The sequence below is a fragment of the Rhinopithecus roxellana genome, chromosome 17 (assembly GCF_007565055.1).
Source record: "Rhinopithecus roxellana isolate Shanxi Qingling chromosome 17, ASM756505v1, whole genome shotgun sequence".
NCBI classification, from domain to species: domain Eukaryota; kingdom Metazoa; phylum Chordata; class Mammalia; order Primates; family Cercopithecidae; genus Rhinopithecus; species Rhinopithecus roxellana.
This window is the reverse complement of record NC_044565.1, coordinates 12,242,257-12,266,450: the sequence shown is the minus strand read 5'-3', so window position 1 is coordinate 12,266,450 and position 24,194 is coordinate 12,242,257. Positions and strand designations below refer to the sequence as shown.

The 24,194-nt window shown below is 37.3% G+C and overlaps 1 protein-coding gene across 4 annotated transcripts in view; it reads left to right on the top strand.

The window, feature by feature from the left end:
* The first annotated feature begins 5,470 nt into the window (after positions 1 to 5,470).
* Positions 5,471 to 24,194, top strand: part of GCFC2 (GC-rich sequence DNA-binding factor 2) — a 49,532-nt gene continuing 30,808 nt past the window's right edge. For 2 of the 4 annotated variants that reach the window (XM_010362801.2, XM_030921139.1), the window contains exons 1-7: positions 5,471 to 5,976; positions 9,826 to 9,954; positions 13,698 to 13,922; positions 14,811 to 14,908; positions 19,773 to 19,888; positions 21,669 to 21,855; positions 23,977 to 24,100. In XM_010362801.2, coding sequence (XP_010361103.2) covers positions 5,682 to 5,976; positions 9,826 to 9,954; positions 13,698 to 13,922; positions 14,811 to 14,908; positions 19,773 to 19,888; positions 21,669 to 21,855; positions 23,977 to 24,100 — 1,174 coding nt within the window. In that variant the 5' untranslated portion in view covers positions 5,471 to 5,681. The remainder of the gene's footprint in view (positions 5,977 to 9,825; positions 9,955 to 13,697; positions 13,923 to 14,810; positions 14,909 to 19,772; positions 19,889 to 21,668; positions 21,856 to 23,976; positions 24,101 to 24,194) is intronic. The other 2 variants (XM_010362802.2, XM_030921140.1) reach the window with 2 other exon arrangements.

Here is a 24,194-nt window from a genome sequence, read left to right as displayed (position 1 = left end):
ACTAAAAATTATAGTCTCCTGTTTGGTTTAGCACTAACTGCAGATGTATAGTGTAATTTGGAAAGATGTCCTCCTCTGCTAAGGGAGAATAGAACAGTATCCATGGCAGAACTTGGGAATTCTGCATGGAAAGATGGCATCTGAAAAGCACTGAATCGAATGGAACCCACTTCTCCATCCCCAATCTTTAAAGTTTGTTCTAACTACAAGGAGCACTTGGTCCATGATAGGAAACTGTTCTTTCAGATACCACGAGTATCTCTATTCTCCAGAAATATCCTTTTCACACCATTTGCCAATTTTCTAAAACAGAAAAATCAAGTAGCTCTCTAACTTTACCTGGATTTAAAAAGAGAAGCCTCTCTTTATAATAAGACATTAATAAATTGTGACTAACTGATAATACTATATCATATAATTTCCCAAATTTACATCAATGGGTTTCAGTTTATTGAGAAAAGTCAAGAAAAAAGAAAAAGCCAAGAAAAAAGAAAAGCCAAGGAAAAAGAATCCTGGGGCAAGATCAATCAGAGAAACTTTGCTTCTTCTCTATTCCTTTGGTGAAATATAGTCAGTGATATGATGGTAAATGTTTAATGACTGGATATCTGGGAGAAACACCCAGACTTGTAAGGTCTCCCAATTTATATGGTATAAGTACTCCCATTATGACTGATTTCAAGCTGCAAATATGACACCACTAAACATGGAGTTGGTAACAGGTGTGCAGTAGCTCAACATTATATAGTATTTCTATCATGCAGATACAGTAGACATAAACCTCAATGGCACAGATAACAGTAAGAGTTAGTAGTAAAAGGAAGTGTTGAGTTTTGAGGATTTATTACTTTTATTCATAATATCTTTTAAGTAGTAAATTTATACAATTTAATGTTTAATAATGACTGCGTTAAACAACTGGTTCCTACAATTTCTGAACGTTTTGCAACCAGCCGTCCAGAGTCCACAGGAGCTGACTCCAGCTCACCACTAAAGAGTATTTCACAGCTCAGACATTCCTAAGGAAAGGCTCTAATTGGTCTACCATGGTTCTGATATCTCTTTTGGCCCTGTTAGCCATGTCCCAGGAGGTGAACGTAGCTACAGAAACCTAATAGATGAGAAATTTCTGGAAGAAAATTGGCTTATTGGTGGAGTATACCCCCAAAAACATACTACAATGCCCATTTTACCTATGACTCTATCTAAATTAAGTTTAGCCTAAAGCTGCTTCCTTATATATTCTAAGTCCTCCAACCAATTATTAAAATACTATTCCTATGAGACTGCCCAAGCAAGAAATGTTTTTGAGCAACTGGAGCGTCCATAGTCAGTATAAAGAAGATTGATATGGCAATGGTCATCTGTGATAGTGGTTTCATACCTGTATGAATGCATGCTCTTTTAGGGATTTTTTTAAAATTTATTATCTCAGCACTATTTTAGGTGGATATCTCTAAGTTTTGACGTTTGCAAAGAATGCAATTTCTGGTGTACTGTACATGTTGGGACTTACATTTATAAAAATTATATTACTCATTTAAATGTATATAACGTAACCTAAACATTGAACCTATTTAATACTCAGTATCTCACTTAATAAATGTACAAACCATTTGCATCATTGCTTTTTCTCCTTGAATTCATAGTTCTATTACCTACAACATTTTACCTACTGAAATATAGTTTATACTTGAAAGTCTTTCATTGATCAAATGATAGAAATCAGCTTACACTTGAAAGTTCTTCATTAATCAATCTACATTTTTCCATAAAAATGTATATGTAATGTATAATTATGTATGTTCTGGATTAAGTTATCTTTACAATTATTAATGAGAAATTAGCTCTGCTGGAAGTCAAGACCATACTGCAGCTCTGAGAAGTATTTTGAAGTGATTGCTACTTTATACTAATGACATCCAAACTCCACTTCCTCCCTCTGTTCCTCCTACTTCTTTAACAGGATTACTGAGGTACCTAATTGTTAAACTATCTAGCTTCTTGACATTATATAATACAAATCTGGCCCTGCTTCCCTTTGCTCTCCTTAAAATCTAGCACAAGCCCAAATCTTGGAAGAAACTCCATTCAACTCCCTCTTACCAATACACCACGGTTTCCTTGGTCTGTGCTTTCCTCTGCTGGGGCAAGCTAAATAAACCTAACTTTGTTTGACTTGGTATTCTCCTGGTAGCCTTTAACTGGTGGTTTCAACAATAGTATACACTTAACACAATATAAATACATCACAGTTTTTTAAGCAAAGATAATATTTGTTGAAAATGCATGTCTTGGCTGGGTGCAGTGGCTCATGTCTATAATCCCAGCAGTATGGGAAGCTGAGGTGGGCAGATAATTTGAGGGCAGGAGTTCAAGACCAGCCTGGCCAACGTGGTGAAACCCCATATCTACTAAAAAATCTACAAAAAATTAGCTGGGCGTGGTGGTGCACACCTGTAATCTCTGCTACTTGTGAGGCTGACAGAAGAATCGCTTGAACTGGGAGGCAGAGGTTGCAGTGAGCAGACATCATGCCACTACACTCCAGCCTGGGCAACAGAGCAAGAATCTGTCAAAAAAGAAAGAAACATAAAGAAAGAGAGAGAGAGAGAAAGAAAGAAGAAAGAAAGAGAAAGAAAATACATCTCTTAATGACAAATATAGCTCCTCCCATATTAGTTCATGCATCCATAGATAGATATTACTTATTGCTAGAATAGTTATTATTGTCAATTATGCTGTTATATTTTAATTTTATATTATGTAAGCACTGAGAAAACTCTCTACCTACGAAAAAGTATGTCTTTTCAATATCAGTCATTTTTCAGAATTCCTGAATTGTATGCAAAAATCACATTAATTCATCATCAAAAATTAGTTTGAATGGTCGACTGACCATAGGATTTGGTCTTCCAATTTTGTTGAAAGCAAAACATTGGAAACTGCCTGGTTTGCAAGAGGATTGTAATGAAAACATTAGTTAGTCATTTGTCATCTAGACAACAAAATGTCGGATGCTGCAGAGATTTTTACACATGGCATGTACTTTAGTATATTCAGGAGGGACACAGAATTATGCCTCTCCTTTGGAAGAAGAAAAGAACACTAATATTTGTCAAGGCAGCATGAATACAGTGGTTCTCAGCCAAACCAGTTTTAGCAAGAATGCATATGGAAGCTGTTAAGTTTAGCCTGAAGCTACCTCCTTATACATTCTAAGTTCAGCCTAAAGGTTTCTCCCTACCTAGTGAACTAGAACCTAACTAGATGCAGTAAACAGACTGCAACCTACTCTTGTGCCAAACACCGAGTTTCAGCAAATCAAAGCTGGCTAGCTGTTCAAATCATGTTCAAATAAGGCAAACGCTAAGCTGTAACCAATCTGGCTGTTTCTGTACTTTACTTCTGCTAAAAGAAAAACTTCAGCTGAATTAAATTTAAAGGAGTTTAATTGAGCAATGAAAGATTCGTGAATTGGGTAGCCTCCAGAATCACAGCAGATTCAGAGATACTCCAGGGATGCCTAGTGGTCAGAACAACTTTGTAGACCAAAAAAAAAAAAAAAAAAAAAAACTGGGGGGAGGTGTGGAATTGATGTACAGAAATCGAAAGTGAGGTACAGAAACGGTTGGATTGGTTACCAGTTGGTGTTTGCCTCATTTGAACACAGTTTGAACACTCAGCAGTGTATCAGTGGTTTAAGTATGGCTGCTGGGATTGGGCAAGACTGACCTAGTTAACCTAATTTAGGTTTTCAATCTTGTCTACCTATTGTGAAAGTAAAATTTTGGGGCCACCAAATTACAAAGCTAAAGGGAAAAATAAAGCTGGGAACTGCTCAGGGCAAAACCTGCCACTCAATCTATTCAAAGTCATCCCTCTGCTCACTGAGATAGATGCATATTCTGATTGTCTTCTTTGGAAAGGCTTATCAGAAACTCAAAGTAATACAACTATTTGTCTCTCACCTTCCTGTGACCTGGAAGCCCCCTCCCTGCTTTAAGTTGTCCCCACCTTTCTGGACGGAACCAGTGTACATCTTACATATATTGATTGATGTCTCATGTCTCCCTAAAATGTATAAACCCAAGCGGTGCCTCGACTACCTTGGTCACATGTCATCAGGACTTCCTGAGGCTGTGTCACGGGCGTGTGTCATTAACCTTGGCAAACTAAACTTTCTTTTTTTTTTATTTTTATTTTTTATTTTTTGAGACGCAGTCTCGCTCTGGCGCCCAGGCTGGAGTGCAGTGGCCAGATCTCAGCTCACTGCAAGCTCCGCCTCCTGGGTTTACGCCAGTTCTCCTGCCTCAGCCTCCCGAGTAGCTGGGACTACAGGCGCCCGCCACCTTGCCCGGCTAGTTTTTTGTATTTTTTTTTTTTAGTAGAGATGGGGTTTCACCGTGTTAGCCAGGATGGTCTCGATCTCCTGACCTCGTGATCCGCCCGCCTCGGCCTCCCAAAGTGCTGGGATTACAGGCTTGAGCCACCGCGCCCGGCCGGCAAACTAAACTTTCTAAATTAGTTGAGAACTGTCCCAAAATTTTGGGATTCACACTGTTATGTTAATGTTCCTCCACGAGGATTCAGATATAGAAGTACAGAGGCCTTCTAAGACATATTTAGTTTCTGTTTTCTGTACCTCACTTTCGTTTTTCCATCCATAAATCTTCCACTAGGTGACTGGCTACGCTTAAAGCCTCTCTGAACCTATTCTGGTTTAGGGGGCGTGTGATTTGCTCAATTAAACTGTTTAATTTGTTTAAGGTTTTCTTTTTACAAAGCTGAGAGTCTGGAAATTTAATCCCTTAAAATATCCACTTCTGTGAAGCCCTTGGAAAGTCTTGTTCTCCAAAGCAGAGGCAGAAACGTCGTTGAGCACGGAACTAACTGCAGCAAGATGAATTAAATGAACTGGATGAATTACTCTAGATGTAGACAGTCAGAGGCACCCAAATAACAATAGGTTTTACCAAAAGGATCAACCACTCAAAATTCATGGTGCAGGCTTCCTTTCTGTAGACAGAGCTTAATGAATATAGTAAAAATTTGCCTCAGACAATAGCCTTTTTTTTTGTTTTTAGATACTTTCCTTAAGGGTGAAAGCATTTAACCAGGACTTCTCTTGAAGTCCTGCTGCCTGAGAGTAGTCGTTTGATTTTTGCTAGTCTGTATGCATTCTTTATGTACAGGCTTTACTGTTTTTCTCTCAGAGGCATCTCCTCCTACCCCGAGCGTCACACTACCGGGGTTTCGTTTGTTTTACATCGTGGTTGGAGGGGGCTCTTTCTCCGGAAAATAAAAGACAACGGATCTGGCTCCAGTCCAGGACGGAGAGCATAAAGCCTAATTCACAAGGAGAGCACGTGAGTTCTGCTCTCCCTGGGACTCAGCCCGGAGAGGCCGTGGAAATCTCTAGATGTCAGGCCACGCAACCTAAACTGGCAAAAAGGAACGCTTTGCCTCTCCAGACCCAGACCCCAGAACAGAATTCGGCCAACCACAGCCAAGAAGGCAAAGCACGCAGGCGCAGACATTGAAGCGGGTAGTAGAAGGCTGGCGGACGGGCGCGCGCACTCGGCGACCGGGAGAGGCGGTAGCGCGCGCTGGGGGCGGGTACTGAAGCTCTGGCCTGGGGTTCACCGGGTCATAGGGCTCCGGGAGCTTCGGCCTCGGCCATGGCTCACAGGCCGAAAAGGACTTTTCGGCAGCGCGCTGCTGATTCCAGCGACAGCGATGGCGCTGAGGAGTCGCCTGCTGAGCCTGGGGCGCCGAGAGAAGTTGCGGCCCCGGGTTCTGCGGAAGAAGGGCCGCCCTCTGGAGGAGGCCGCGCGCCGGTGGCAGGACGGCCTCACCGGGTTCGGGGCCCTGGTGGCCGGGGCCGGGTCTGGGCGAGCTCCCGGCGCGCCAAGGAAGCGGCTCCCCGCGAGAACGAAGGCTCGGGTGTCCAGAGTGACGCGGGGAAGAAAGGAGGTGACGGCACAGGGCGGGAAGGGGCCGCGGGGTCTCTGGATCCTTCTCTAGGGGTTCTGTAACTTGCTGCCGACCATCAGCCGTGCTAAGTCCAAGTCCTGAAGGTAGTGAGCGAGAAAACAGCTCGAGCACTCGCCCGCTGCCTGCATCTACCTTTTGGACTCCTTAGGCGAGATAAAACAATCCTGTATAGTTGGGAGGCTCTTCGTTTTCACCATCAGATGACTCCACCAGTTATAACTAACACAGTTATCAAAGTTTATGAAGAACCTAAATTGTCACAACAGAATTCAATAATTTCAGATACTATTAAGTAGGCAGAAGTTATATGTACCTTTTAGACACTTGCCCAACTTATCTTTCTTGAAAACATTTAGCCAGAATAATACAAGAATCTAGGTTTTGGAACATTCCCCCTTGCTTGTTTTCTTTTTTCACCAGTTATTTGCAAAAACTATTAAAAATAATATATACAACACAAAGAAGCATGATAGAGATTCATGACACTGTAGATTGTGCCAGTAATGGTGTTAAATATAGTGTCATTTTGAAGTACCTTTGAGTTCTTAAATACAGATGTAAGGCAGCATAAAGTTGTTTACATAAAATGTGCTGCTCTGAGTTTGAATTGTAGCTTAATGAGGAATACGGTTTTTGGTTAGTCTTGAGATCCAGAATCTTCCTATTTTTTATTCTCATTAAAGTGATTTTTATTAATTTATTGAGAAGTAAAAATTGTATATACTTATGGCATACAACATGATGTTTGAAATGTGTCTACAGTGACTAAATGGAGCTAATTAACATTTGCATTACCTTAGGTACTTACTTTTTTTGTGGTGAGAACACTTAATATCTACTCTTAGTAATTTTCAAGTATGCAATGCGTTATTAACTTTAGTCACCGTGTTGTAAAATAGAATTCATCTTGTCTAATTAAAATGTTGTGCCCTTTGACCAGTATCTCCCCAACCACTCTCAATCCCAGTTCCTGCTAACCACTACTCGACTTTCTGCTTCTGTGACTTCTGATTTCCACTTTTTTAGATTACACATGTGAGGTCATGTGGTGTTTGTCTCTCTCTGCCTGTCTTATTTCAGGTAATATAGTGTCCTTCAGGTTTGTGATCTTCGTGATTTCTTGGTCTTTCTTGTGACCTTCTATTTGTCTAAAGTTTTCATGACGTTTTATATTTGTTTTCTGGTGAAACTTTGTAGATGAACGTTGAAGTAAGGAGTTGCCTTTTCTCTTGCCTTCTAGAATAGTGTTTCTCAAACTTTTTGGGATTTGGACCTCCTTTAGACTGTTAGAAATGATTAAGGATTCCAAAGAGCTTTTGCTTCAGTAGGTTATACCTATCAGTATTTACCATACTAAAATTAAAATTTATTAATTCACTTAAAAAATCTATTACATGTAAGGATAAGTAAGATTTTTGTGAAAATTATTGCACAAAAAAAGGAAGAGTAGCATTGTTTTCAATTTGCAGATCTCTTTAATGTCTGGCAAAATATTAATAGAAGACAGCTGAATTCTCATAGCTGTTTCTGCTTTTCATCTGTTGTGCTATTTTGGTTTGGTTGAAGTATTTGAAGAAAATACAGCCTCTGACAGATACATGATTAAGACAAGTACTTAATAACCTTTTTAGATCATTGAGAGTGTTGTGCTTTAGTATAACAAAGCTCAACAAGTAATAGACTAACCCTTCTTAAAAGTTAGTTGTGGGCAGGGCGCAGTGGCTCACATCTGTAAGCCCAGCACTTTGGGAGTCCCAGGCAGGCGTATCAAGAGATCAGGAGTTCGAGCCCAGCCTGGCCAACATGACGAAACCCCATCTCTACTAAAAATACAAAAATTAGCTGGGCATGGTGGCGGGTGCCCATAATCCCAGCTACTTGGGAGGCTGAGGTTGCAGTGAGCTGAGATTATGCCACTGCACTCTAGCCTGGGTGACAAAGGGAGACTCTATCTCAAAAAAAAAAAAAAAGTTGCCAAATGGAATCTTAAACCATATGATTAAATTAAATTTGAGGTGCTCTTACATTAAAACTCTGTTCTGTTTTATACTTTGGATCTTTTACTCATGAACGATTGGTAACATCTTGCATTATTTGAAAAGTATTCTTTAGATGAGTTTGCAGATCTTACAAATGTTGGAGCATTTTAGTGTACAATACCAAAAAAACTCAGTTACTATTACCACTGATTAATCAGTCTAAGCATTGGAAAGCCATTAGGTTCACAGTAGAGAATATACGTTTTCCAAAATCCCAATTTTCACTTGAAATCTCTCATTTTGGAAGTGATAGGCACAACTGGGCTCATGTTTGAGAAAATGTTTGTCAGATAGCCGTGTCTGAATAACCAGTTTGTTAGTCATTCGGGTAAAATGGTGACGCTTCTTAAAAACAATGTCTAGTTCAGCTTGCAACTCAGTCACACAAATGCTTTTCCTTAAGGCAGCCATTGCATTTCAAGATGCAGCAAAAGTGTCTTATGAATACTTTGATTTTGTCACAAAGAATATTAAACGTGTGTACTCAAGGGTCAAAATTTAATAAAATAACAATTTTGTAATTACTTCATTAAGAGCAACTGGCTTTTTTCTGCCAATGTGAGGTAGTGAAAAATACCATAACTGCTACTACAAATTGATTCATTTATGCTAAGGATCTAGCAGTTTTACCCACCACTGCCTTTACTTCATTATATAGATGTCAACATGGTAAAAAGAACAAATAATATGTTATTATTGTGATGAAAGTAGTTTTGATTTCACAGACTCTGAAAGAGTCTCAAGGACCTCCAGGGATTGATAAACCATGCTTTGAGACCCACTGCTTTGGTGTTAATCCACTTTGGAAACAGGTATGGGTTATCATAAATGGCAATATCTAAGAAAGATGTGAGCTGCAGCTATTTTTTTTAAGTGTTTTAAATTTTGATTTTACTCCAGCCTTTTTTGAACTGTATGTAGGTCTTTTAACTAAGGTAGAAAATTAAAAGTAATGAGTACTATGTAATCTTATGTTTTAAGGTTACTCATAAAGATTGCAAATTTATTGTGGATTAACCAAACCCTTTCTTGTCAGTAATGTCAAGAATTCCTTTATTTTGTTCATTTAATTTTCACAACACCCCTGTGGGTTTTATCTTGGTGTTATCTTTGTTTAACAGATTAATTGAATTTAACAGACTATTTGACCTTCCAAATCATGCATTGAAAAGATAGACCCATGGTTTAGTTTTGACCAAAGTGCTCATTTCAGTATTTCTTGCCACCAGCCACTGAAATATGGCATACTATAAAGAGAGCCTAAATTCTGAAGTTGGATGGGATTAGATTGAAAGCCCTGCTTCTCCATTTCCTGAGTTGGTGTTCTTTATCCTCCTAATCCTTAGTGAACTCATCAGAAATAGTATTTACTTTATAGAATTACAAGTATTAAATAAGTCATGTAAAACAGGTTTTAACGTGCCTAGTACATAGTATACATTAAATATTTTTCTTTTCTACTTACTCACAATCATTACTTTTCTAAATATTACTTCAATTTTGTCTCTTTTTTTTCTCTAATGCCTCCTTCCCTCTTCTCATTGCATCTTTTTGGAAATATATTATTAGATGCCTAGTTAATACAAATACAAATAGGGTTTTTGTACACTTAGTAGATCATTCAGTTGCTTAAGAAAGAAAGTTGGAGGAAGATCAATATGTCTACTTTAATATGTGGAGTAGGATTAAAACACCATATTATACATATGCCATGTGTTGTTCAGAATTTCAATTATTAATTACATTATTTTGATTCTTTTTTGTTATTTTTTTTTTAATGTCCTGTTAGAATCCAGAGTCTTTGATATGTCCACAGATGAAGAGGATGAAATACATCACTCCTCAGAAAGTAAGGATGATCAGGGTTTGTCTTCTGACAGCTCTAGCTCTCTTGGAGAAAAAGAACTTTCATCAACAGGTTAGTAATTTGTATGATTTTGGTTAAGAATTTTATTTTTAATATAGTGTTTTTGATATAGTTATTAATAACATATTAAAAACTCTGGTGACATATGGGGCAAGTAGGTCATTAAGGATAATTGTCAGAGTGCCAGAATTGACTGCTCATTTTTATTACATTTTAACATGCACAGGTCAGACAGCTTGTAAGTAGCAGGGCTAGGATTCAAACCCAGTCTGTTCTAGAGCCTGTATTCTTCTTAACCACTGTGCTATGCTGGGTGATTGATACTGATACCTAAAGGATGGTATGAATTTGTCAGGGAGGATGTTTCAGGTATAGGATGTAGCATATCTGAAACTTTAGGGAAGGTATGTAATATGTGCAGGAAGCTAAAGATAGCTCTGTTTGGCTGAAAGTATTTGGTTGGGAGTTTAAGGAAAAGAAGAAAACAGGAAGGACAAGTTGGAGTCAGATGATATAGGGCTTAGGGAACCACTGAAAATTTGATACAGGTGACATGAATGTTTTTGTGTCTTAGAAAGATCAGTCTAGTTTAGGGGTGGCAAATCTGGCCCACTACATATTTTTGTAAACAAGATTTTAGTAAAACACAGTCTTTCAGCTACTTATTATTTGTGTGTGCTTTTGCACTGCAGTAGCAGAGTTGAGAAGTTTCATCAAAGACCCTATAGCCCACAGAGTCAAAAATATTTATCTGGCGTCTTCAGAGGTTTATAACGTGTTTTGTGCTGTGGAGTCCTTTTTCAGTCTAGAGAAGCCTAAGATCCCTTCTGAGAAAATAAAGTAAAATACATAGCTTTGTAAAGGAAACACATTTTAGTGAAATAAAATTATTAAAATATATTTTATAATGCTTGTAATATAGTAATAAGTGCTTCTTTATTAGCCTATTAAATAACAACAACCAGTAGCTCTGTAACCTTGTAATTTTGTTTCTTCTCCATGTACGCAAGGTACAGAAATACTAAGTGATTAAGCCAGTATGAAGAACTGAAATCTAGTAAACGGGTAAAGCCTTGTCTAGATTCTAGATACAGTGCTATTCAGTAGAATTTTCTGTGGTTTGGAAAAATTTTCTGTCTTCACTGTCCATATGGTAGCCACTGGTCACAAGTGGCTATTGAGCTCTTGAAATGTGGCTATAGTGAGACTGAGAAATTGAATTTTTAGTTGTATTTGAATAGTCACATGGGGCTAGTGGCTACTGTACCAAACAATGCTACTATAAAAGATGGTGGATTAGACCAGGTGCGATGGCTCGCATCTGTAATCCCAGCACTTTGGGAGGCCTAGGCGGCTGGATCAGCTGAGGTTGGGAGTTCCAGACCAGCCTGGCCAAAATGGCGAAACCCCATCTCTACTAAAAATATAAAAATTAGCCAGGCATTGTGGCACGCACCTGTAATTCAAGGGGCTGAGGCAAAAGAATTGCTCGAACCTGGGAGGCAGAGGTTGCAGTGAGCAGAGATCACGCCAGTGCACTCCAGCCCAGGCGACAGAGCAAGACTCCATCTCAAAAACAAAAAAAGATGGTGGATTAAATAACATAAGGCAGTGGTTGTGAAGTGTAGGCAGCACTGGCCCCACCTAAGGAGAGAGGGCAGCATTTGAAAATGTATGGGATTATTTAAATGATTATAGTGGTTGAGTTGTTGCTGGCACGTAGTGCCCTACAGGCAAGGATTGATAAATGTCTTACAGGAGTGCAGAACAGTTCAGCAGGGTGAATTGCCCCTCCCCCACTGATTAAAAATTGAAAACTTGTCCTGTGAGGAACACCTGAAAGTTCAAAGGACTTACTGGCTAGAGAAGAAAAGATGGAGGAATGTGTTCATTTTAAGGGCACGCATGTGGAAGAAAAGCATTTATTTGTGTTCGGAAGGAATATCTGCCTCGAAATAGTCCCTCTAGCAGAGACTGCTTGTTATTAATAGAAGATGATAATTTACCTCTCAGCCCTAGATGATGGTATATCAGATAGGAGGATGTATGTGAAGAATTATTCATAAGTTATAAATTTGTAAAAACATGATGTGTTTATTATTGAACAATATGCTGACATTATTGATTCATCCCTTGTCTGCTCAGCATCTGCTGTGTGAGAACCCTTGAACTAGGTATTGAATATGCAGAAACAGGACAGATGCAATATTCTTCCTTGAACTTTTACGTCTTTATTTTCACTTGAGCGGTTACCTTTATGTAGCACTAATATCTTACTACTGTGTCCCATTGCTTGTGACTTACTAATTAAACCCTACCAAGTCATCTCAGGAAAATCACTTCCAAAATAAGAATTTCTGTGTCCATATTCATATACTTGAGTATTTGAACCTAACTGTCTTATCTTAACCCTGCCTGCACATTAAAATCCTCTAGGGAGCTATAAAAACATACTTTGCCCAGCTCTGCCTCAGATCAACATCTGAATTGCTGGTGTAGAGGCCTGGGTATGTCAAGCTTCTCAGGTGACTGTGATGTGTAGCCAGGGTTGAGAATTGCTACTATAACCTGCTGTGATGATTTTGAATCTTAAATGCTTTGGGAGGAGGACATGACCTTCATCATGTCCCTGACAGTAGTCTATAAATACTAATCTATACAAAAGCAAATAACCTGATTTTATATTACTTGTTCTTGATGAATATTTATTGACTTCTAGTGATTACTTTATTGCTTCATGATTTACTCAAGGACTTTTAATTTTCCCTAGGGCTGATGTCAAGCATATTGGTCTGTGATATATCTCTTTTTGTTTGTTTGTATCTAACATTGGAGCTTTTGTGCATCTCCAAGTACATGACATTTTTCTGTTTATTTCTCAAGGAATTTGGGTCAACTTGTGGGAAAGTTTAGAAAATTTCACTAGAGCCTCAGTAGCTTGACATCTTTTTAGTAGTTTGAAATGCTTAAAATGGCGAAAATTTCTCTCGCCATTTCTTTACTGTAGTATTTTTCTTAAGAAACCATTTTTTCCAGAATGAAGATAAATTTCACCTTAGATCATGCATGAAGAAACTTGTTTTAAATTGGAAGACTTTATGCTAATGATGTTTATGCTGTACAATATGAAGAAAAAAATAAGGCTCTCTTAAGAGTTGTTGTCATTTAAAATTTTTCACCTGGTAAATGAACCTGATTATTTTCTTTACACTTCTTAATGTCTCATGTTTATTCACGTGCGGCTCACTATAGAACGGCAGAGGCTAATTTGGCTTTGCTCTGTTACTGTTTGTAGTATGTTTCTGATTTCTTGTAAGTGTGGGTAGGAGGGAAGGAGGACATCGTAGTGTAGTATCTCTCTTACTTGGTAAGTCAGACTGGTCTGTCATTGATCCTTCTGACTTCTGTAGCTCTCACTGATTGGGGAACACCACACCCAGCCCCCTCCACATCCCTGTGCTGACAATCTCAGAGCTTCCAGAAATGAGAAATAGCCACCCCTCAACAAAGTGAGCAGTACCTGATGAGTAAGAGAGTTAAAAGATAAAATGAAGTGGTTTCAGTATATTTTCTGATACTTCTAGATTTGGTTGATTTTTCTAAATTGTATTTGATCTCTATTAAGTTTTCTTCCTTTACTGATACAGATTTTGAGCCATTTATTAAAGTCACATTCATATATCAAAATAGCAAATAATTTAGGGAAATGGTGCTTTTTTCTTTTTCTTAAATGTGAGGAATATTTACTTACATTGGTCTTTGGTTTTTAGTGTCCTTCTCTTTGTTTCCTTCAGTTAAGATCCCAGATGCAGCTTTTATTCAGGCAGCCCGCAGAAAACGTGAATTGGCCAGAGCCCAAGATGACTATATTTCTTTGGATGTAGAACATACCTCTACCGTCTCTGGTATGAAGAAAGAGAGTGAAGATGACCCTGAGAGTGAGCCTGATGACCATGAAAAGAGAATACCATTTACCCTAAAACCTCAAACATTTAGACAAAGGATGGCTGAGGAATCAAGTATGTGTATACCAATATATGAAGATTAGGATATTTTTCATTAGAATATAATATTATGAGAGAATCTCCATAAAAATGTAATGTGCTGTCTCACATTGTAGAGTGTTGATAACGGTTTTTAACATTGATTTGGTCCATGATATTATGACCTCTAAAAGATGTATCTGTATCAAAATGTTATTATCAAGGAGTGTATGTAATAATGTTTATTAATATCTGACCCCCTCTTGATCTTTTTTAACAGGTTTAAAAAAATGTGCAGTATCTTATTTTTAAAACATTGAAAACAATCATCACCTTTATAAATATATTTTTTCAACATGGAAGCATCTACAGAGATTTTCGATGTCGTGTATTAAAATCTTCCCTGCTGTAATAAAAAATTTCATCTACCCACAATGCTAAGCCTTAAAGGACTGTTTTCACATTTCTCATTTATAATATATGCATTTTACCAAGCTTTTTGTAACTTTTTTTTTTTTTCCAGGAAAAGACTTCCTTACAACTTACTTTTAAATATTTAGATTCTTAGGTAGTAATTGAGAGATTTTTGATGAGAAAAACCAAACATTTCATTCTTTCTCAGTTTTTTTACTGAGAAATATATAGGGCTGTAGTGTTTTGAGTACGGGTTCTGGAGTCAGATCCCAGGATCCAACTTCCAACTTCGTCATAGTCTTCAGACAGCTATTTAACCTCCCAATATCTGTGTTTCCTCACTTGTGAAATGAGGGCAATAATGGTGCCTTCTTCCCAGAATTATTGTGAAGAATAAATAACATGTAAAGTCGTGCTAAGCCTGTGTAGAATAAGCTCAAAAAATGTTGGCTGCTGCAATTAAAATGGAAAAATATTAAATGTTTACATGTGAACTTTTTTTCCCCCTAGTAAGTAGAAATGAAGAAACAAGTGAAGAAAGTCAGGAAGATGAAAAACAGGATATTTGGGAACGACAACAAATGAGGAAAGCAGTTAAAATCATAGAGGTAATCATTCTTTATACCATGTATATTAGATTCCTGTGGCTGCTATAACAAATTACCACAAACTTGGTGACTCAAAAGAACAGACGTTTGTCACAAGGCGGAGGCCAGAATCTGAAGTCAAGGGGTTGGTAGCACCTTGCTTCCTCCAAAGGCCCTGGGGGGTTGTGGGGAGCAGGTAATTCTTCCTTGCCTCTTCCAACTTCTGGTCATTCCAGATATTTCTTGGCTTGTGACTACATAACTCCTGTCTCTGCCTCTGTCTTCATGTGGCTTTTTCCATGTCTCTGCTGTGTGTTTTTCTCATAGCGATACTTGTCATTGGATTTAGGGCCCACTCAGATAATCCAAGATCCTTCACTTAATTACAACCACAAAGACTCTTTTTCCAAATAAGGTCATATTTGCACTTTCCAGGGATTAAGTCATAGATGTATCTTTTGGGAGGCCTCCATTCAACCTACTACACTGTGCATATTATCTTATTTTTCCACTAGATTATAAATACCTTGAGGGTATTATTTTTTTAATCTTTAATTTTATAATAATTGACAGTTTATATTGGACAGGTGCTTAAAAGTAAAGTTTAAGCCTCAAACTTTATTTTTAGACACCTGTTCTATATAATATAAATATATCCAATTTTCTCTTTGGAAACTGTTTTTTTCACTTCGCAATATAACAGACATCTCACTGCAATGGTGTATCTACTTCTACTGCATCTTAATGATTTCATAGCAATCTAGTGAATAGATGTATTATCATTTATATATTAAATCTCATGTGATTTCTCAGATAATTTTTTATTATAGTGAACCTTGTGGTAAATATTATACACAAATACGTTATACCTATATTATGATACATAACTGTGTTACATTTCTGCATACACAAATATAGCTTTGTGTTTTATTTAATTTTTAAAAAGATGTAAACAAACTAAATATCCAATAATAGGGGTCTTGGTGCAATACAGTAGGGTGGGACACTATGAATCGCTAAAAATTATATTAGAAACCAAAGCCCAAGAGGCTGAGTCAGGTGGATCACTTGAGTCCAGGAGTTCAAGCCTAGCCTGGGCAACATGACAAAACCCTACTGCTACAAAAAATACAAAAATTAGCCAGGCATGGTGGCACACACCTGTAGTCCTAACTACTTGGGGGCTGAGGTGGGAGGATTGCTTGAGCCCAGGAGCTCAAAGCTGCAGTGAGCCAAGATCGCGCCACTGCGCTTCAGCCTGGGTGACAGAGTGAGACGCTGTCTCATTTAAGACTAAAAACGACAACAACACTAAAGTCCAGATTTGTCCAGGCATAGTGGCTCACACCTCTTATTCCAGCATTTTGGAAGGCCAAGGAGGGAGGATCACTTCAGCCCAGTAGTTTGAGACCAGCCTGAACAATACAGTGAGACCTGAGCTCTACTAAAAACAAATAAAACTAGCCAAGCCTGGTGGGGCGTGCCTATAGTCCCAGCAACTTGGGAGCCTGAGCTGGGAGGATCACTTGAGCCCAGGAGTTGTGGGTGCAGTGAGCTATGATCACACCACTGCACTCCAGCCTGGGCAACAGAGTGAGACCCTGTCACTAAAAATGAATGAATGAATGTAAAGTTTAAACAAGTAGTGAGCTTTGAAACCTAACAAATGTACTGTACTTGGGGTTAAAAGTCCTAGGTTTGGGCTCTGGGTCTGCTGCCAGAATATAAGCTCTATGAGGTCAAGAATTGCAATCATAGTATACATCAGAGGTTCCCAAACACTCTCATTCATGGAGCCGTTAGTGTCTTGGTAATTTTATCATGATACTCGTAAGCCAAAAGAAGTACCAAACAATTCTATTTATTAAGTAGTTCAAAGAATTTTATACAATTTATGTCCTAAGAACTAACCATTTGGAAAAAAAAATACAGATAATTTGAAGGCAGAACATTTTTATTTTATTTTTAAATAACCAAAATTCCTTACTAATGAGATGTGTGTTCCTGTTAGGCATGCATGACTTTTCAAACCTTGGAATCAGATTGGATTCACTCTCATTTCCATGTTGATCTTCACACAATACTTGTTTTTATCATAGCGTCGTCCCAAAACCCAGCTCCACAAATATGACTTCATCAAAAGGAATGGAACCCATTCTGTTTTATTTTATTTTATTTTTTTTTATGAGACAGTTTCGCCTTGTCACCCAGGCTGGAGTACAGTGGCATGATCTCGGCTCACTGCAACCTCCACTTCCCAGGTTCAAGCAATTCTCATGCCTCAGCCTCCTGAGTAGCTGGGCCTACAGGTACACACCACCACGCCTGACTGATTTTTTTGTATTTTAGTAGAGATGGGATTTCATCATGTTGCCTAGGCTGGTCTCAAACTCCTGAGCTCAGGCAGTCTGCTCACCTCAACCTCCCAAAGTGCTAGGATTACAGGCGTGAGCCACCATGTCTGGCCATATGGAACACATTCTAATGTAACTGTGAACTAAAAGCTAGTAGTCCAACAGATGTTGAGTATTACGGTTTTTCCCTAAAAAATTTAAAATGTCTCACTACACCCTTTTAAATTTGCTAGGATGCCTTTGCACACAGTTTAGGAACCACAATATGCATACAATTTTGAATTCTGATTTCCTTGCTTGACATATTATAAATTACCTTCTCTTGTTTGTACATTGTTATAATAACTGATTTTATTAGCTACATAATATTCACTGGAGTCACTGAATCATAATCTTCTTAACCATTCTTCATTTTGGACATTTTAGGTTCTTTGCAATCTGATTTTTTTTTTATTAACAAATAAGAATCAGTGAATATTTAATTATTTTTCCTCCTCTCCTTTCTTTTGTTCAGATGTATGTTTTTGAACTATTCCTTTGTAATAATTTCCAAGAACTGTATTACTAATCAAGAGATGAATGTTTTTATGGCACTTAGTGTATTTTTCTCTATTGCCTTCTAAAGAAAACTTAGCTCAATCTGTAATGACACCAATATCAGGGAATATTTTACTATAATCTTGCCCTCTTCAGGTGCAAGTATAGTTGGTGAAAATGGAATCTCACACTTACTTGATTTGCATTTTTATTGCTAACGTGAGTACATTTACTGATTCCTTTGTTGAAAATCTACCATTTGCCACCGTATTAGTTTCCTGTGGCTCCCGTAACAAATTACCGCAGTCTTGGTGGCTTAAAACAGTAGAAGTTTATTCTCTCTCAGATCTGGAGGCCAGAAGTCCAAAATCAAAATGTCAGTAGAGCATCCCCCATTTCCAAAAACTCTTAGAAGAGAATCCATTCCTTGAATCTTCTAGTTTCTGGTGGCTGTTGGCATGCCTTAGCTTGTGGCCTCATCTCTCTTTGTTCCATCTTCACATCTGCTGCTTCTCTTGTGTCCCAAAATTCCCTGTCTCTTAGGATGGAACATGTAATTCAGGCTCCATTGGGATAATCCAGGACATGCACCTCATCTCAAAGTCTTAATTACATCTTTTGCCATATAATGAACATGAACATGAATGTGAACATGTTTTCATGGGGTCACCATTGGCCTGCTACGGCCACTTACAACGTTGTACAACCTTTGCAGGAAGGAAGACAACTAAACAAAACAATTATAGTGAAATCCTACAGGTTCTGTGACAGAACTCTGTGCAGGGTCCTGAGGTGGCACAAAGGAGCAAGTGGATGGTCAAGTTTTATAGGAGGGAAAGTAAATGAGGAAGTTTGAGAAAGCCTTTTCGGAACTGGTGATATTTGAATGGGTCATTGACTGCAAAATATCAAGAGTGTTTGGAGATTTTGTAGGTATGCGCAGAGCTGGATGGGAGGCTTGGTGAGAATTGAAAGGACAAAAGATGATGCTTCATGGAAAATATAAAAAGAATAGCTAAGCCAGTGAAATTGGCTAAATGTCTGGTCACTTTTATTCATGTGTCTTTGTGTAAAATAGAGGTTCTTCAGCATCTTTTGAACATTCCAAGCGTGGAGAAGCTGTGATTAGACAGAGGACGCTAATATGAAATATACCATTTTATAAGATATATGTTAGCAGTGCATTTCTTTACAAGGAACAGAAAACCCAAATAAGAATTTCTTGGCCAGGCTCGTTGGCTCACGCCTGTAATCCCAGCACTTTGTGGGAGGCCAAGGCAGGCAGATCACGAGGTCAGGAGATCGAGACCATCCTGGCTAACATGGTGAAACTCCGTCTCTACTAAAAGTACAAAAAATTAGCCAAGCGTAGTGGTGGACGCCTGTAGTCCCAGTCCCAGCTACTTGAGAGGCTGAGGCAGGAGAATGGCATGAACCCGGGAGGCGGAGCTTGCAGTGAGCTGAGATCACGCCACTGCACTCCAGCCTGGGTGACAGAGCGAGACTCCGTCTCAAAAAAAAAAAGAATGTCTTAAAGAAAAGTAAAAACTTTATCTACATATCCTCCAGCAGACTTCCATTTACTGTTCATTGACTAGAATGGAGTTGGAGTTAAATAGGTACTTCAATCACGGAAATAGGTGTCAGGTCAGCCAGACAGGTCTGTCTGCTCTGCCAGTTAATATTCATGAAGGATTGTTGTTTCTTAAAGAACTGGATGACTTTCTGAGAGTACATTAGACCATAACCAAAATTAAGCTTCAAAACTAAACTTTTTAAAAAATGTAATTTTTAGAATTTGCTTCTTAAATATGAATTTAAACTTCTAAATTTTAAAACTGAATTTAAAACATTTTATTGGGACCATGAAAAATTACAAAGACATGGAATTTTTTAGCTTGAAGAGACCTTGGATCATCCAGTCCCTTTTCATGCTGTTAATGTTTCGAAGGTAAATGAAATGGTTTTGTAAAAATCTATTTTTATTTTTTTAGGAAAGAGACATAGATCTTTCCCATCGCAGTGGATCTTCAAAAGTGAAGAAATTTGATACCTCCATTTCATTTACACCAGTAAATTTAGAAATTATAAAGAAGCAATTAAATACTAGGTGAGCAATACTTATTTTGAAATTTACATTTTTCCTAGATATTTAATACTAGAGATATAGCACTATATTCTTTTAGATTATTAAGTACTGATATTGAACAAACTTATAAGGGGAAAAAAGGATCTCCTGTGTTATCATACTAACACAATTGATTTCATTTTTGTATACAGTAGTCCCCCCATATCTGCATTTTTGCCTTCTGTGGTTTCAGTTATCGGTGGTGAAACCATAGTCCGAAAATATTGAATGGAAAATTCCAGAAATAAACAATTCATATGTTTTAAATTGCATACTGTTCTAAGTAGTGTGATGACATCTCGAGCTGCCCTGCTTCATCCTGCCCAGGATGAGAATCATCCTTTTGTCCAACATCTCTTTGCTCTGTAAGCCAGCAGCCTGTTAGTCACGTAGTAACCATCTCAGTTATCAGATCAACTATTGCAGTATCACAGTGCTTGTGTTCAGGTAACCCTTATTTTACTTAACAATGGCCCCAGAGTGCAGGTGTACTGTATGTAATATATAAATTAAACTTTATCATAGTTATGTATGTATAGGGAAAAAACAGCATATATAGGCTTTGATATTATTTGCATTCACTGGGGGTCTTGGAACTTATCCCCATGATTAAGGGGTGACTACCATAATGTCTTTTTAGTCTTTGTAACATATTTTACATGGTTAAAATCAGTAAATACAAAATTCTACTTTTTTATTTAATATGGTTATAAGCATTTTTCTATATTACCAAATAGCCTTTAATTTTTTAAAAAAACTATCATGCTTGTCCATATAGTTGTTATATCATAATTTACTTAAATATTTCTCTGTTGGACATTATGATCTAGAACAGGAGTCAGCAAGTGCCTTTTTGTGTAAAAGACTGGATAGTAAATATTTTAGGCTTTAAGGGCTGGATGGTTGCTGTTGTAACTGCTCAACTCTATGTTACAGCATGAAAACAGCCATAGACAATATGTAAACATATAAGCTTGGCTGCGTTCCAATAGAACTTTTTTTATAAAAACAAAGGGTGGGCTGGTAGTTTGCAGCCCCCTAGAGTACAAAGATAACCTTGCATGAGGGATAAAAAAGAGGCAGCAGATCATTGATTTATTGTAGCATTTTATTTTATCTGGATAACTTTATTATATTTTATTTTTTGTTAACTAGGTTTTTTATTTTAAAAGGACCATACACTCTCATTGTTAAAACATAAAATAACCAGTGGAAAGGATATACAGAACAAAGTAAATTACCACCCTCCCTAGAGGAAACCATTGCTACCATTTTCTTATGTTTTCTTCCAGAGGTGGTCTATATATATTTCTTTACAAGCACATATATGCTTACATATTCTCCTGTTTTTATACAAAAAAGGAAGCACATTATGTACCCTGCTCTGTACCTAGCTTTTTCTACATAATATTTACTTACAAGTTCACTGCTATAGTCAGAAATATTCTACTTAACTAAAACATTTCATTAATAATGCCTACTATACATTATTATCTTGATTAATTTCTTAATTCTCACTGTCCTTTATATAAAGCAAAGAAAGATTCTGAAAGACAAATGCAAGAAAACTTGAAGAGAGAGTATTTGGCCTAAGCAGGTGCTAAAGGGTTTACTTTTATTGTGGTGTTCTTTGCTTATCTAGTCTGTACACCCAGATTTATATGATTGTCAGTTTCCTTGGTGGTCTTTGGAAATATTTGCATTAGATTCCTACTTTTGAAAAAGTTTGAAAAATAAACTAATTTTTATTTTATTTATTTAGATTAACATTACTACAGGAAACTCACCGCTCACACCTGAGGGAGTATGAAAAATATGTACAAGATGTCAAAAGCTCAAAGAGTACCATCCAGAACCTAGAGAGTTCATCAAATCAGGCTCTAAATTGTAAATTCTATAAGAGCATGAAAATTTATGTGGAAAATTTAATTGACTGCCTTAATGAAAAGGTACATATCAATATATCATTTCCTGCAGAAAACCCCTTATGCAATTAAGAAAAGTCTAAATCTCACAATTAGATACTTTAGTATTTTTCCTACACATTTTTAAAATAAGATGATAATAAGCATTCTCTTAATGTTGGATATTCAAGTTTTTTGCAGTTATTTTATTATAAGTAACATTGTATAAAATTTTGTGTATAAATTTTTGTTACAATTTTATCTGTTTAAGGAAAATTCCTTGAAAATGAAGTCAGAGAAAATGAATTATTAAGTCTAAATATTTTTAAGGCTTATGAAACATTACAAAATTGACCTCCAGAAAGATTGTGCCAGTTTTATTAGTTTACTAGATTAGGAATAAACGGATTTTGTTTTTACATATTCTATTTTGATCTCAAGCAAACTCTGGTTTTCTTCTTGTGAATTATTTGTTTCTTGTCTTTGCCCTGTTATCTTTGTGGTTATCAGTAGAGATTTTTTTTTCTTTTCTAGTTTTGTTAGAGTATGAACAATTCTTTATAGCTTAAAATTTTTTAATGCTTTATCCTGCTTGTTGTGAACTTACCAGTTTTGTCTTTTGAATTTGTTTGTAATGGTTTTTCTTTAAACATTCAGATGTTTTTGAGATTTTTATTTTTAGTTTTTGATTTATGCATACTAAGTTCTTAAATTGGGGCCTTTAGTTATCCGTTTTTAAAAATAGATTAACCATTTCAATAAAGTATACTCTACTTTCCACATTATTTTTGTTATTTTTATTTCATTTATTTTTTTGAAGAGGGGGACAGAGTCTCGCTCTGTCACCTGGGCTGGAGTATAGTAGCACGATCTCAGCTCACTGCAACCTCTGCCTCCTAGGTTCAAGCGATTCTTGTGCCTCAGCCTCCTAAGTAGCTGGGACTACAGGCATGCACCACCACACCCAGCTAATTTTTTGTATTTTTAATAGAAACGGGGTTTCACCATGTTGCCCAAGCTGGTCTGGAACTCCTGAGCTCAGGCAATCTACCTGTCTCAGCCTCCCAAAGTGCTAGGATTATAAGCGTGAGCCACCGTGCTCAGCCCATATTATTTTTTGTTTATAATGAAAATGTTGCTAAACAATGGGATGCTTTGTCCCAATTGTTGTTTTAAGTTGGCTATCTTCTACTACCACTTGGTAGTTACTTTCTGAAGTATTACAATGTAATTTTCTTTTTTCATTCCTCCTTGAAAAATTACACTGTTAAAATTTTGTCAGCCTGTGCATTAATGTATTCATAGCAGCAGCTGTAGAGTATCAAAGGAGTAGGAGGAATTGTTGCTCCCCAAAATAGGAGCGTTTCAATTTCAACTAGTCTCATTTCTATATCACATCACAACTTTGTTACCTGTCTCTGGTTAGTTTTTCTCCATTCCCCAATTTTTCAAATTTCACCAGCTTTGAGTGCGCCCCTACCTACTTTCCACACCCTCAGCCTGTGAAAACATCTGTACCCTTCATTTGTTCCTATTCTTCTATCTCAAAAAAAATCTTCTATCTCAAACTTGAATGCATGTTCCTGACTCCATCCCATTTGGTTTTTTTTTTTTTTTTTTTTTTTTTTGAGACAGAGCCTTGCTCTGTTGCCGAGGCTGGAGTACAGAGTGGCGCAATCTCAGCTCATTAAAACCTCCACCTCAGGGTTCAAATAATTCTCCTGCCTCAGTCTCCTGAGTAGCTGGGATTGAAGGTGGGCACCACTGTGCCTGGCTAATTTTTGTATTGTTAGTGGTAGACAAGGGGTTTCACTATGTTGGCCAGGCTGGCCTTGAACTCCTGACCTCAGGTGATCCGCCCATCTCCCAAAGTGCTGGGATAACAGGCATGAACTACCACACCTGGCCCCCATTTAGTTTATCTATCTCTGATAATTATAACAGTTCCAGTAGACTAAGTCAATTTTCTGATTTTTAATATTAAAAGTATTGACAGCTAGGTCTGTTGCACACAATGTTTTACACTTGAAATGTGATAGTATTGGGAATGTTTCTTTGAGAATTAAGCATACAAATATGCTTATGTATCTTCTAAATAGTACTTTTGTGTATATATATATTTCGTTATCGATGACCTACAAAATATTACTTATATATGTATTTCAGATTATCAGCATCCAAGAAATAGAATCATCCATGCATGCACTCCTTTTAAAACAAGCTATGACTTTTATGAAACGCAGGCAAGATGAATTAAAACATGAATCAACGTATTTACAACAGTTATCACGTTAGTGTTTTTCCTGTTCAATACAATTTATTATTCATTAAGCTAAATTATGTGAAGAATAAAAATATTTTTATTTTTATAAACATGTTTTTCA